Consider the following 13842-nt stretch of genomic DNA (forward strand, 5'->3'; position numbering starts at 1 on the left):
GTGTGTAACCTGGGAGGTCCTGTTCAGGGAAAAGTGTTAAAAGTAGTTTTTGCTCCTCTGCATTTATTTGTAGAATATACAATGCATAAAGTGAACATTTTATAAAATAGGATGCATTGTTAATGAACCATAATTTTGCACCGTGAAACTGTTATTCTACATATTGCTTTTTACAACTACAAATCTGCATTAAAATTTGGAATGCAGGCCTTTTTTGTTCTACTTGGGAGAAAAATGAAATCACTATATGTCACAATGACATAATATAATTTCAGTTAATAAACAATATGATTATCTCTAAGGTTGACTTTTAACTTTGACCCAAACCATATGAGGGTACTTCATTGTGGGGCATAACTCTATATTATCAAGCCTTATATCATTGTCCACTAAAACTCAAACGTCTGCCATCATACACTTCAAATGTTGACACCAGAGAAAACAGGTTTCAAGGACACCTTTGGCTCATTTTCAGGCTCATCCAGTCAAATTCCTCAAGAGACTTGTGACCCAGGATGGGCTCCCCACTTTGATACCATATCAAAGCATGAAAGTAAACAATGGAAACACACCAGTTCTCCCAAAAAGCTCAAGCAAGTGGCATTTGTTGGAGAAGGTGAGGGCTTCTGTGTTTTGGGACACTGAGGCATGAAGTTATCCATGCTGCTGAAGAATATCTGGAGACTCAAGATAAGACTTTCTTCCAAGAAGGGATAGTGAAGCTTGAACATCCATGGACCAAGTGCATTGAAATTACAGTAAAGTCGAAAAAGGGGCAAGAACAATCCTTCTCCTGTGATGTTAAACTTAACAGAACCTTGAGTAAAAAAATAAAAATAAAGTGACCACAATTAACTTCGAGTCACTTAATAAAATTTAATTGACATAAATTTCATGAATGCAATGTCCCACCTTTTTTCATTATAAAAAAAACATTGCAAGACTGCATCTGATGGGTAAAAAAAATATCTACAATGAAAAACGCACACTTAGATGGACTGATTACACAGATAGTGTGTGTAATGGGATGCAACACTGAACTAATTTTTTCCTACAAACACTAAGTCTTTACTACAAACTGTATAAAATATATCCACAGAAACGGGCAAATCAGTAAGTATATCCAAATGCACTGGGGAAGAAAAGACTTTCTGTACAATATCTTCACATTTGTGTCACATTTGCTCAGTGAATGCAGGTTGGACTTAAGATGCTGAGTCCACTCATATCACATGGGCTGAAAAAATAAATGATACTTCAAAGTAACGGCATCACATAAAAGATATACAACAGCAGTGTAGCAAGAAAGCTTAATGAGTGTCTCTGAAAAAAAAGGTAACATTTACAAAAAATATTAAAAGCAAAAAGTCTCCACTGGTGAAAAATTCTCGTATTTTTAACAGAGCAGGGTCTGACAGAGTATGGCTTCTTGGCTGTCAATTCCTCTGTGTGACTGGCCCTTTGGGTATTCATAAATTCAGGTTTCATTGTCCCAAAAGTTCCTCATGAAAATAAAAAGTGGGTCTTAAGAGCTCGACCAGATGAGCAGACCATGATAATATCCTCCATTTGGATAAAGAAGACAAGAACAGTCCACAGGGCCAGCTCCCTGGAAGACCAGCGTAGGAGGAGAGAGATAACACAAAAAACCCAGCGGCAGCAGTGTCGTTTGGTGCATGACGGCGGTGCAGGATGAACAACAAATTAAAGGAGAAGGCGTGGCAGATGGTTAGCTGGGATGAAGAGTCTCAGGTAGGGCAGAGTTCAGACAGAAGTGATGGAGTCGTTGGCAGCGCTACGAGACTCGGATCATCTGAGCCACCGTCTCATCTGATGCCTGGCCGACGTCCTGCTGCTGCTGAACCAGAGGGGAAAAGGGATCAGCGAAGTCATAACAATTAATTATAAGGAGTATCGTTCCTATATGAGATTTCACCTTTTCAAACAATAAACAAATTTCAAAATTCTATAAAGTTTTTATGTTTAAAATGTTTAAGTTTTTTTCCACAGACAGCTTCTTACCTGTGCCAGGGCCAAAGCCATTTCCTCCTTGTCCTTAGGGGAAAAGAAACGTCCTCCATCTCCTCGCTTACGCTGCATAGCATGACGATGGCGAGACTCGTGTAGATATTTCTGCCAGAGAGAAAGTAGCTGCATTGGTCCATTGTCATGTACAGAAACTTCCATAACTCTACTGCTCTAAAACTCACTTCACCCACTATACCGGTATTTATTTATTTATTTGATCAGCGAGCATGCAATTAATATAGAAAACGTGATGCCTTGCATATAGAGTGTATAGCATTAAGCTAATTTTCAACTCCCGTCCCTGGTTGGGCTTTTCAGTAAAAGTAGACAGAGGACCAACAACACCAACAAAAACAGCACAGACAACATTATAAACTATATTAAACACACAACATAATGACACAATCCACAGTCAGTCAGACCTTATAGATGTCATAGGTGGGTACGTTCTTGTTTTTCTTCCAGCCAATACTTAGGTTTTGCTGTATAAGCTTTAAAATCTGCTTTAAATTTAAATCTGACATCTAGGTGGTGAACCTGGGATGCTGGGATTCACTGCTGAACCCTCTGGAGGTGTCATGGGCCTATCAGCGAAAAACCAATGAAAGAGAGCGCCCACTTGATAACCCAGAGGATGTCCTCACTCATTTGACCATCCCACAGAGTCTTACATGTCTCATGTATGCAAGAAGGGATATCAACATCTAGTCCTACACAACAGATCTGCAAACATATTAATTTCATTTAGTAATGCATTCCAGATGTGACAGCTGTTGATTGAAAAGGCTGTCTGTCCAAATGTAGTTCTGCGGTAAGATATATTAACATAAATATTTTGAAACTGTATCCTAAATCCAATAGCTGTGTGAATGACAGTTAACATCCCAGTCTGTGGCTCTATGCAGTTTTCCATTCGCTATTTGGCTTTCACCAAACCAACCACAACCCACCACACATAGAGATATATAGAACGAGCCAAAAAATGAAATGGTAGACAGAAACAACTAAGCAGCATATAAAGAAAATCATTTTGCAAGTCAAAAAGGCATAGTATTTCCAGGACAGAGTGGCATAAGGGGCTAAAAACATGGCTACTCCAGTAGGTGTAAAGTTAAAGAAAATGTAAATGTTCCCAGTTTTTTTTTCTTCTGTCTACTAAATGTGCTCAAATAATGTTAAAAGACCATAAGTTTGTTTCTGCCCTCTAAAAGCCGACCGTAACTCAATACAATCACTAAATTGGTGGGCTAGGGTTTCCCTGGCTACCAACCACAATGGCAGTGTTCATAGCATTTGTTTACATGTGCAGGTAAATTATACGCCTGTGTGGTCTACAATTAGAACAAATATGCCATACCCTCCTTTCTTTGGGGATCTTCCCCTCAGCCTCCAGCTTGGCCCGGGCCTGTCTTCGCTTCAGGATGCGATGGTACTGTTTGGCATTGACATACAGAGGCTCCTCCTCCAGCATTTCAGCCCCTGGCAGGGGGATACGCTGCATTGTGGAAACACCTCCACCTCCAGGTACCATCTGATACACAGAGGAAACACAAACATGCACAAACTGCTTAGAACTAGTGGCACAGAAAGCAGGGAACAGAGTAAACTGACACACACAAGCAGTTACAGTGCAAATGGTTAAATCAGTATCAACCTGAAAAACTCATTGGGCTTTTAGAGTATATCACATTTAAAGCCTCATAGTAAAGGCTTTGTACCCCTATAAAGATGTTTACAGTCATTCTAGCTATTTAGGCTTTACTGCATGCAGATACTGGACGGTAGCTGCCTAGAACCTGCATGGTGTCACTAAATTCCATGAATTAATAAAAGTCATAGAGGTGCAAGCTGTCCCACTCTAACATCTACACAAATATGACAAAGACCCAACTGAGTCGTCAATTAACCACTTCTCGTATACCTCAACACAAATTAAATAGATTGGTATGACAAGCTGTTTTAACATTTAACAGCTAGAATGGATAGGTGTTGCAAACATCCTAATCCAGTTCTTTCAAGTCAGAAAGAACATTCCAGATATCCAGTGACATTCTTCCTGAAATAGATGACGATTTTTGACATTCAAGTCTATGCAGTCTACATTTCATTACAGATATACTTGTAGAAATCTTCACATTCACACATCTGCAACTGAAATATGATTAGTTTGGATTTCTATAGTTTAGACTAGCCATAACTCTGATTCAAGATATCTTTCATTTACCTCAGTTCAGGAGATCTACATTTACCTTTTCATATATTTTTAATTAAGTTGTAACTAGTCAGAATGTCATTGTGGATATCTTAAACTGGAATTCTGCCTTGTTGGAATGAAATTACCAATCTCTTTAAGTTTTCATAGGTTGTGTAGGTAGGTAAGCAGAAGGAGGCAGCTTGATTTTCAAATATACCACGGCACTGCAATTGTAATCATATTTGGTAAACCATTTAAGCACCATGCTAGAGCAGCCTGAAGATGAAATTTTAATAAATTGCGACTACAAGTCTCTACTGAACAAAGTTCTTGCTTACATTCGCTGCTGATAAGCATTTACAGTTTTATGGCATTTTCTAAACTCTTACCTACTAACAACTCTGTTCACTGTTCTTTGCTAGACCAATATCTACCTATTTTAAGCCAGTCAGTAATGAAATACAGATATTTCTGTCATTTTGACTAGTCAGAGATAGGTTGTTGATATCCAGTGTTAACTGAATGTTAAAACATTTTGTCATAGATTTAGATGTTAACACCTTTTTCCAATAAACACAGCTCAGTGACAACAGAATTGGTCCTGTGAAGAAGAAATGATTGCGTATTGACAAATAACAGTGTACCCATTAAATGTGTGTCATTCCATGGGTGGCCTTCAGTGAAATGAGGCATCTGTATTTGTGTGCTTTTCAAGAATTACTAGCACCAAGTTCTGAATACTGGAACTTAGAAAGCATTAAAAAGTCTCAATTATTATATGAATGTTGACGTGAACATCATTTACGAACTGTAAATATACATTTATAATGTACAATAATATGGAATGTATGAGGGATGGAAAGAGGTCAAATCCAACAAAATAAGAGAAGATTTGTGTGAATGGACCACTGATTTGCAAGGACTAAACAAACACAATTATATTCATCGTAGGGCCCAATTAACTCAGCTCTAATTAAAATCTGACTTAGAATTAGGATAACGGTGCACATCAATGAGTAATTGAAAATGTTGCTAGAAAAAAAATTAGTAACCATATTTGCCAAAAGTTCTGTGATCTTTACCACACCGAACACCCCTGTGTGAGTCTATTTTTTTGTTAAAAAAAAAAAAAAAAAGGTAATAAGATGCTGGGTACCTCTGCACAGGGTCTTACCATGACCATTCCACCTGCATTGACCATGTTGCCGGAGACGGGCAGGGTGACGGTCACAGTGCCTTGGCCGCTGTTGGTGGTGTTGGTGTTGGCACCCCCTGCTTGTACAATCTGGGCACCTGCCAAGCTGGCAGCTGGGATTGTGATCATTCCTGCAAACAGATAATCATCACAGAGCTTATTCAAAATGACAACTTAACCATGCTCCCATTGATGAAGTTTACAACGGAGAAGGCAAACACAAACGTAGAAGAGAAATGAGTTTACCCTGCTGCAGGACGGTACCATCTGCATTGACAGGCTGGTAGACAATGGTCTGTCCGTCAGCCGTCTGTGCCACCTGTTGGCCCTGCACACTGATCTGCTGCCCCTTTGGTGCAGATAGGTAAAAACAAGAAATAAATTCACATACAAATCATGTTTTTTATGAGCTCCGGCTCTAAATCAGTTCATAAATGCCAAAAATCTATTTTTGTAATGGCTTTAATATGCTGACAGAGCAGCACACACATGCTAGGATTTATCCTTTAACTAGAGCCCAGATAATCTTCAAATAAGGCAAACATTTGGGCACATTTTTGGAGACTTAATAAGTAGCTGTCTGGGGTTAAATCTAAACCAACAGTGGCAGAGTGAGGAAAATAATGTTAGCCTTGTATGACCAGACAGAGTGCTGGAGAATGGTCTGGCAGGCTTATCATTTTTGCTATAGGGAAAAAAACACTCTGGCTTCTCAGTGCTGCATGTAATCATCTTCTGAAGTCCTAAGCCCAGAATGCAGCATTGGTGCTGCTGCAAAATAACATCAGGGGAAACTTGTTATGGTCAAACATTTGCACAGCAGCGAGCACTTTCTCTAAAATTAATGAAAGAACTGTAAGAACCAAGCAGGCCTACAAATCATCAAAATGTTTTTTAGCCTCTATGTTGCTAGCTCCAAGGCTGTTAGTCTTTTTCGTCAAAAAGAGGATTTTAAAAATGGCTGCATGAAGAGAGTGGGTGGATGGGATGTCAGGCTTATACCCGCAATCTACATACGGTGAGTCAGACTTAGTCAGATGATGGAGCCGAGAAATTGATCTCAAGTACTGGAGAGAGCAGTTTAACATAAAGACAGTTTAAAATACAGAATAATTTCTGTATCAAATCATGACACCAAGAACTGGAACTAAAAAGAAGATTAATAAAGACTCCCCCCTTATCCTGTCATACCACAATCAAGTCGTAGATTCATATTGAATATTGATGAATCTCATTAAATAGATTTGCTACTTGACTGGTAAAAATGTATCACCTGGTTCTGTCCAGCAGTGATAGCAGTCTGGGGCTGCTGGATGATGATCTGCTGGGGCTGACCCTGCTGACCTTGGAGCTGGAGTGTCTGACCACCTTGCAACTGGATCTGACCCGGCTGCACCAGCTGGATCTACAAACACAATAACATTACAGTGGCTCTTTGTGTGTGGATGGTAGATTCATTTGCAATGTTCCACTGACTGCAAACTGTTTCAAAAATTAAGAGTAAAGAAAACATACTTATATGGGCCTTTAAATCAGAAAACAAAAACCTAACCTAAGCCCAGCAACACAGTCAACTGTACAATTAAAAAGCATTTGTCAACAGCAACATGTGCAGGAACTGCTAATGAAAATAAAGCTCAGGTATAAAGTGCTTTCCTTGCTACAATATTGCACTAATCCTTTAGATCTATTAATTATTATTAACAAATTTCTCTTCTGGGATTAATAAAGTATTTCAATGCTATTCTATATGCTATTTTAACTTGATATTAGCAATATATCATTTATATCTAACTCTATATTAGTAATACAGCTGAAAAGCTACATTACTAATACTAGTCTAGAGAAAATGATGTTGCTGTACAGAGTGTTGTGGCCTTGCCCCTTACTTGCTGTAGTCCTTGAGCTCCAGATACAGGAACCTGCATTATGGTCTGACCTTGACCGCCTGACATGGCCTGCACCATGATGGGTTGCCCTGACGATGTGATGAGCTGCCCACCGCTCACCTGAACCATCAAGGGCTGTCCCTGAACCTGAAGACAAGCATACGAAGCTGTTACAGCAGCAATGACATGATTTATCTCAGTATCACTTACAACTGGCTTGCAGGGCTCCATGCAAGTGACATCAAATCAGAAACATCGAGGACGACACATCGCAGTTGAGTATTTGATGCTTTACTGTCATCCTTTGTGTTTCCGAATACACAACCATGTGACCATTTGGTGACATAATGAACCCAAACTGTGGCCAGTATGTACAGTACATTCTTAACTGTTTTTCTCTTGAAGTTAGGTTAAAACTGCAAAATACAAAACCTTTGGATTCAGCTTTCAGGTTTTGTATTTACAGGAAAGCCGCTGTCAAACTAAGTGGTTACATGAAGTTCATCAAACTTCATTTGCTTAAAGCGCAAAATTAGACAAGATGCTGCCATCAAATCAATTTGCATTCAAACGTGGAACTTGATGGTTCAACCTGCATCCACAAAGTGACCACAGTCACTGAAAGCCTGGGAAATAGCTGAAGAGAAAAATGCCAGTGGGAAGAAATCTCCTGCCATTTTACAGCAACATAATACAAAACACAGAGTTCAATAATGAGACAACCAGCAGTGGTTGTTGAACCTCAGAAGGTTCTTTTACTAACTGAAAATACATTCACAAAATGGATATTTTCAACAGCTACCATCCTTGAGAACAATAATATTTGACTGTTCAAACTTGCAAAAAAACAAAAGACAACAACAGCGCTTAGACAGACAGTAGTCTTTTGACAGCCATGAGAGCACAAGCAAAAACCAGAGGCTGACACGCAACACACTGTGCTGAGGAACATGCAGTTCAGGCAGTTGCGAGACATGCTGGGGAGGGAGATGATGAACCAAACAGCACAGATGGGTCATGAAAAACAGCCCTGGATATAGCATGCAAACTGGTAGGCTGTAAAACTGTCATGACACCGACACAGGGCGGCGGTGACACCACTACCTGGAGTGTCTGCACCTGCTGGCCTGAGGCCGTCACCACTGGCGCCTCTGTTTGCAGCTGCACAGCCGTCACTGTGCCCTGTGTCTGCAGGCAAGGCAGGATAATACAATCTCAGACAAAAAGTATGTCTCAGTGAAGCACATCTGGGATCCCCTGACCTTTTCTGATTGCAGGAGCCTGTAACCTGTGATCTCACTGCATAGTGTTTAATTGGCAATAGGAGGGAAAGGTTTTCTATGTCAAAAATCTAAATTATAAGTAAAGTGTGAGCTCACCTGCTGCTGGATCTGTCCATTGGCAGTCTGCACAACAATCTGCTCCCCAGTAGTAGTGGTGGCAGTGGTGTACTGCTCCATGGCTCGTTACTAGCACAATACTGTAGAGACAAAAACACATACAGCATTATTTTACATTAGGTGTTCATCTGTTTAAAATGCATTGTAGGAGCAGTCCACAGCCTTTTTCTACGATTCATAATACATTTTTTGTTGTCTTTTTAACCGCTCCCTGCATGGTTCTGTGTTCAGTTTTTTAAATAAGGGCCTTTTGGCGCCTCTTTCGATTCCAAATCTCCACGTTAGCTTATATTTCAAAATGTATGTCTGAAATGGAAAGGTGATGTATGAACTTACATCAGAGGACAAAGCTAGGTCAGCTGCTGGTCTGCTTTAACACGGAATTTTGTTGACGGGACAGTATCGTCAGTGAGCTAACAAGCTAGCGCCAGTTAGCTAGCTAAAAAGCGTGGCAAACGCTAGAAAACATACGGATGTTTGTTGTGTGCTAAAACTGCGGACGTCGGTCTTTAGGTGCGACGTTGTGTATCACAGATGATGATATTTTGCTGGGCAATGTTTGCTGGCTGGATGGAGGGCGGTAATATCCACCGTCCCTTTGTTTGAGATTCAGTATTTTAAGCTAACTAGCTAACGTTAGCTGATCGGCGGAGATCATGTTTCCAGCCAACACTGAAAACAACGAGCTATTTTCAGCCCCACAAGTTCTGGCACACGGCGGTCCAAATCAAACTGCAATTTGAGTTTTTTTGCATTTAGCAGGGTTAGTAATTTGGTTGGTCCATGACAAACCAATCCGTGCTGACAACTACCAATGCCTTCAATCGGGGCTCCCTTACCGTGTCTCCGCTGTCCGGTTTCCCTCTGATTGGCTCCAGTACAGCCCGCTGAAGCCCAATCAACAAAGTGAGCGGACAAAATGGCGCAAATGAAACAACGGGGCCTGGGAGGAGGTGCGCGGCTGCGTGACACGGCGACAGGCCGGGGAGCGGTGGTCCGAGCTGCCCGGCAGATGGCGCCATTCGGTTTGTCTTCAGATGTTATTTGTCCGTTGATCTATTTATTATAGCTCTAAGAATCAACCCCTTCACAACTGATTTTTTTCTTCTTCTGCTGAGCAAATAAATAAATAAATAAATAAATAAATTCCAATTATTTTTTTACTCCTCTCTATGAAGCCCGTTTCTGCCACTTGGGGAAAAGATCACTTGCTATCCCATAATTATGAGATACAAACTCATAATTGTGACTCTGTATCTCATAAGTATGAGATACAGTCATAGTTATGAGATAGTAAGTCATAATTATGAGATACAAAGTCGTAATTATTAGATACAAAGTCATGATTATGAGATACAAAATCATAATTATGAGATACCAAGTCATAATTATAAGATGCAAAGTCATAATTATGAAATGTAACGTCAGAATTATGAGATGTAAATTCATAATTATGAGATACAAAGTCAGAATTATGAGATACAAGTCATAATTATGAGATGTAAAGTCATAATTATGAGATAGTAAGTCACCTAATTGCCCCTCGGGGATAAATAAAGTTTTTTCTGATTCTGATGCAAGAACAAGATATGTTTTTAACATTTGTAAGTGGATGTCTGCAGGTGTGTATGTCTGTGTGCAGGTCTGAACATCAGAATCAGAATCAGCTTTAATGGCCAAGTAGAATAGAATAGAATAGAATAGAATAGAATATGTGGGTCAATAAATAATTGAGGGACTTATAAAGTCCATGGGATATATCTGGCATGTGTTTTTATTAAAAGTTAAAACTGATTTTTTTCTGTTCATTAGGATCATGTCATTACAAAATCCATAATTATTTATTATGGAAACAATCATGTATTATTAAAAATGACTGGATATCACTAAAATGTCAACTAAATAACCATCCCAATTTAATAACAACCATCTTCTAAATAATAATAAAATGAGCTCATTCAAAAATGTTTTGATTGTGTTCTTTTTGTTAAGTTGAGATAATCATGATATATATTTCTTTTTTGGTAATATATCAAATTTTATATGGAAAATAACAAATTGTTAACTAAGGCTTTCTGAGTTATTTAATATAAAGTAGTGTGTGAGTCAAGTGTGGATTTATGGCATGTCAACAGGTTTACTGCTATATCTTTACAAATAACTTCCAGTTTCACTCAATTGTATATATAATATTTAGAAGAATCGTTGTGTAAAAATGCCATGTGGTGTTTGGTTATAGGAGGCCATGCTGATTTTAGGCCTGAAAACAGCAAAACTGTCAACTATGTGACAGTCGTGCAATTCTATATTGACCCAGTAGTTAAGGTGCTAGTTCTCCTCCACGCCGCTAGTTGGCAGCACCACGCCGCCTCTGTTCCGTGACGCGAGGTTTGCGGAAGTGTTTCTCGGAGTAGCATCTTGTTTTAGTCAAGGTCTCACATCTGCTAATAGCTAAGTACAGGGAAATTAGTTAGCGTTACAGTGAGTTCTGTCAGCACACAGCTCAGGTACAGTTATCCGACAGTGTGAGCGTCCTTCTCAGCTTTAGAAGCTAAAAATTAAAAACAAGCATGGCTCGGTCTCTCCTCTCCCTCCTGTCCAGGCTCGGGGCTCTCTCAGTGACCACATCGGTTCCCGTAACCAGCTGTCGGTTTGCTAGCAGAGGTGTAAGCAAAGCCTGGCCGGGGCAGAACAACGCCCACGGCAGAGAGAGAGGCAGACACAGAGAGGAGATGTCTGATGGAGAGCTGGACCTGGAGGATGTGGAGGACAAGTTTCAAGCCCTGGTGGAGTAAGGTTCAACAGGACTATCATTCCAGTGTAAAAAAAAACAAACAAACAAAAAAACTCTAATGTAAAATAGCAAGTGTATGAACTAAAAAATTTCTCTAAAAAAATAACTCCCATGTTTTTCAGTGAAGGCAGGAAAAGGCAAAGGACTGTGAAGTATCACATCCTGAGGAGGAAGATGACAACACCAGGAGCCCCACAGAGGAAGTTAACCTGGGGTGCTATTGAGCAGATCAGGTCAGAGAGAGAGAGCACTATTATATTTACATTTCACACTATGTAAAGCCCATTGCCAGAAATCTAGGCGTTCTATTTGACTCTGACCTCAGTTTCACCGCCCACAGCAACAAAGTCATCCAGTTCTCCAGATAAGAACCATTTCCAAAATCAAACCAATCCTCCCTCAGTCAGACCTTGAAGAAACCATCCATGCCCTCATTTTTTTCCCCATCTTGACTACTGTAACTCCCTTTTATCTGGCATTCCACAGAAATCCCTCTCCCGCCTCCAACTGGTCCAGAACGCAGCAGCTAGGCTTCTTACTGGTTTTAACAGACGGCATCACATTTCCCCTATTCTGGCTTCTCTTTATTGGCTCCCTGTCTGTTTTAGAATTGATTTTAAGATTTTACTGATCATTTTTAAAGCTCGCCAGGCCCCTGTCTGTATTTTAGACATGCTAACCCCGTACATCCCTACAGCAGCCTTACAAGACATGATCAGAATGAACATAAAAAACATTATTTTTTTTTTTTTTTTTTACTTTTAATAAAAATGTATGCAAGATATATCCCATGGACTTCAAAAGTCCCTCAATTATATATTGGCCCTTCTCCACTATTTTCAGATATCTGAAGCAGGAGCAGCCAGAGGAGTGGACAGTGGAGCGTCTGGCTGAAGGTTTCTCCGTCACACCCGATGTCATCCTCAGAGTCCTCAGGAGCAAATTCGTCCCTTCTCCTGAAAGACAAGCCAAGCAGAATGCTAAAGTAATGGCCGGACTTGGTCAGCAGGTGCTGCCTTCAGGTGCTGGGACACGGCAGGACAGACTGAAACTGCCTGGGGGCCGCACACAAACCATACTGCCATCTGGAAGCACAGAAGGAGCTTTGGTTCCTGTGGCTCAGCAGACTCAGATGATTGAAGGTGAAGGTTCAGGATTCCAAGCTAAAAGTCCCGTCCCCGTTACTGCCCTGCCCCTCCAGGTTACAGCTGGTGTTAGTAAAGCTGCTGCAGCGACAAGATTAACTGAAGACAACAGAGCTACTGACAGCAGTCTGACAGAGGAGGATGAAGAGGATGAAGAGAGCTGGGATGGACAGGTGCTGACAGAGGAGGAACTTGAAGAGTTTATGGATATGGAGAAGGCCTCTCCTGCGGTGCAAGTAGGGAATGACTTCTTTGATGGTGAGGGAAACTTTTTGTATAGAATCTGAAGAGTTTGTGTGTCAAACTGCCAACTGAATGTATTTGATGTTTAATAATCAGCTCAGTGACTGAATGAAGAGATTATTGTAATTTTGGCTGTAAACAAGAAAAACATAAATAAATATTTTGCATTCATGTATGTTTCTAAAACTATGTCTCTTTATTTTTTAATAATTTATTTTGTATTTTAATTACCTACATGTATTGATTTGTTGATATCTTTACTGTTCAAATCAGGAATATAGAAATTAAGATACAGAAAAATATACTTTTAGAGGAAAAAGAAATACAGAATAAACTGCTACTGCAAATTAATATGGAAATATGCCAGTAAAACCTGAAAAATGCAGCTTTTGTAAGCTGAAGCAGAAGATAGTTGGGTCAATATATAATTGCAGGACTTTTTGTAACATAGTTGACAGGTATCATATTTGACATTTTTGCTGTTTTCAGGCCTAAAATCAACATGGCCGCCTATAACCAAACACCACATGGCATTTTTACACAAAGATTCTTCTAAATATTATAAATATACAATTGAGTAAAATTGAAAGTTATTTATACAGATATTGTAGTAAACCTGTTGACATGCCATAAATCCACATGACTCACACACTACTTTATATGAAATAACTCTAATTAGAAGGTGGTTGCTATTAAATTGGGACGGTTATTTAGTTGACATTTTAGTGATATCCAGTCATTTTTTATTAATAAGCGATTGTTTCCATAATAAATAATTATGGAATTTGTAAAGAGACGATCATAATGAACATAAAAAACATTTTTTTACTTTTAATAAAAATGTAAGCAAGATTTATCCTATGGACTTCAAAAGTCCCTCAATTATATATTGACCCAGATGATATTAATGCTGAGTTTCATACCTGAGGAATAGCTGCTGCAGTTCTCCCACAA

The 13842-nt window shown here is 39.6% G+C and overlaps 2 protein-coding genes across 12 annotated transcripts; one reads left to right on the forward strand and one right to left on the reverse strand.

Moving 5' to 3' along the window:
• Positions 1 to 856: 856 nt before the first annotated feature.
• On the reverse strand, positions 857 to 9689 carry nfyal (nuclear transcription factor Y, alpha, like). Of its 10 annotated transcripts, none has more exons than XM_023289712.3 (10): positions 9546 to 9689; positions 8686 to 8786; positions 8411 to 8494; positions 7307 to 7453; positions 6691 to 6822; positions 5664 to 5766; positions 5379 to 5548; positions 3386 to 3559; positions 2023 to 2133; positions 857 to 1858 (listed from the first exon to the last, which is right to left on the reverse strand). In XM_023289712.3, the coding sequence occupies exons 2-10, from the start codon at positions 8764 to 8766 to the stop codon at positions 1796 to 1798; spliced, it is 1065 nt and encodes a 354-aa protein (XP_023145480.1). In that variant the 5' UTR covers positions 8767 to 8786; positions 9546 to 9689; the 3' UTR covers positions 857 to 1795. The 10 variants fall into 10 exon arrangements, with proteins under 10 accessions (XP_023145480.1, XP_023145482.1, XP_023145481.1 ...); XM_023289714.3 differs by having other exon boundaries at positions 857 to 1855; positions 5397 to 5548; positions 8408 to 8494; XM_023289713.3 differs by having other exon boundaries at positions 5397 to 5548; positions 8408 to 8494.
• Positions 9690 to 11074: 1385 nt separating this feature from the next.
• ngrn (neugrin, neurite outgrowth associated) lies at positions 11075 to 13059 on the forward strand. 2 transcript variants are annotated; one of them, XM_023289729.3, is made up of 4 exons: positions 11075 to 11213; positions 11309 to 11497; positions 11623 to 11733; positions 12344 to 13059. In XM_023289729.3, exons 2-4 carry the CDS (start codon positions 11439 to 11441, stop codon positions 12930 to 12932), a joined length of 759 nt encoding a protein of 252 aa, XP_023145497.2. In that variant the 5' UTR covers positions 11075 to 11213; positions 11309 to 11438; the 3' UTR covers positions 12933 to 13059. The 2 variants fall into 2 exon arrangements, with proteins under 2 accessions (XP_023145497.2, XP_023145496.2); XM_023289728.3 differs by having other exon boundaries at positions 11085 to 11497.
• The last annotated feature ends 783 nt before the right edge of the window (positions 13060 to 13842 follow it).

This window comes from Amphiprion ocellaris, chromosome 8 (genome assembly GCF_022539595.1).
Source record: "Amphiprion ocellaris isolate individual 3 ecotype Okinawa chromosome 8, ASM2253959v1, whole genome shotgun sequence".
Taxonomy (NCBI): domain Eukaryota; kingdom Metazoa; phylum Chordata; class Actinopteri; family Pomacentridae; genus Amphiprion; species Amphiprion ocellaris.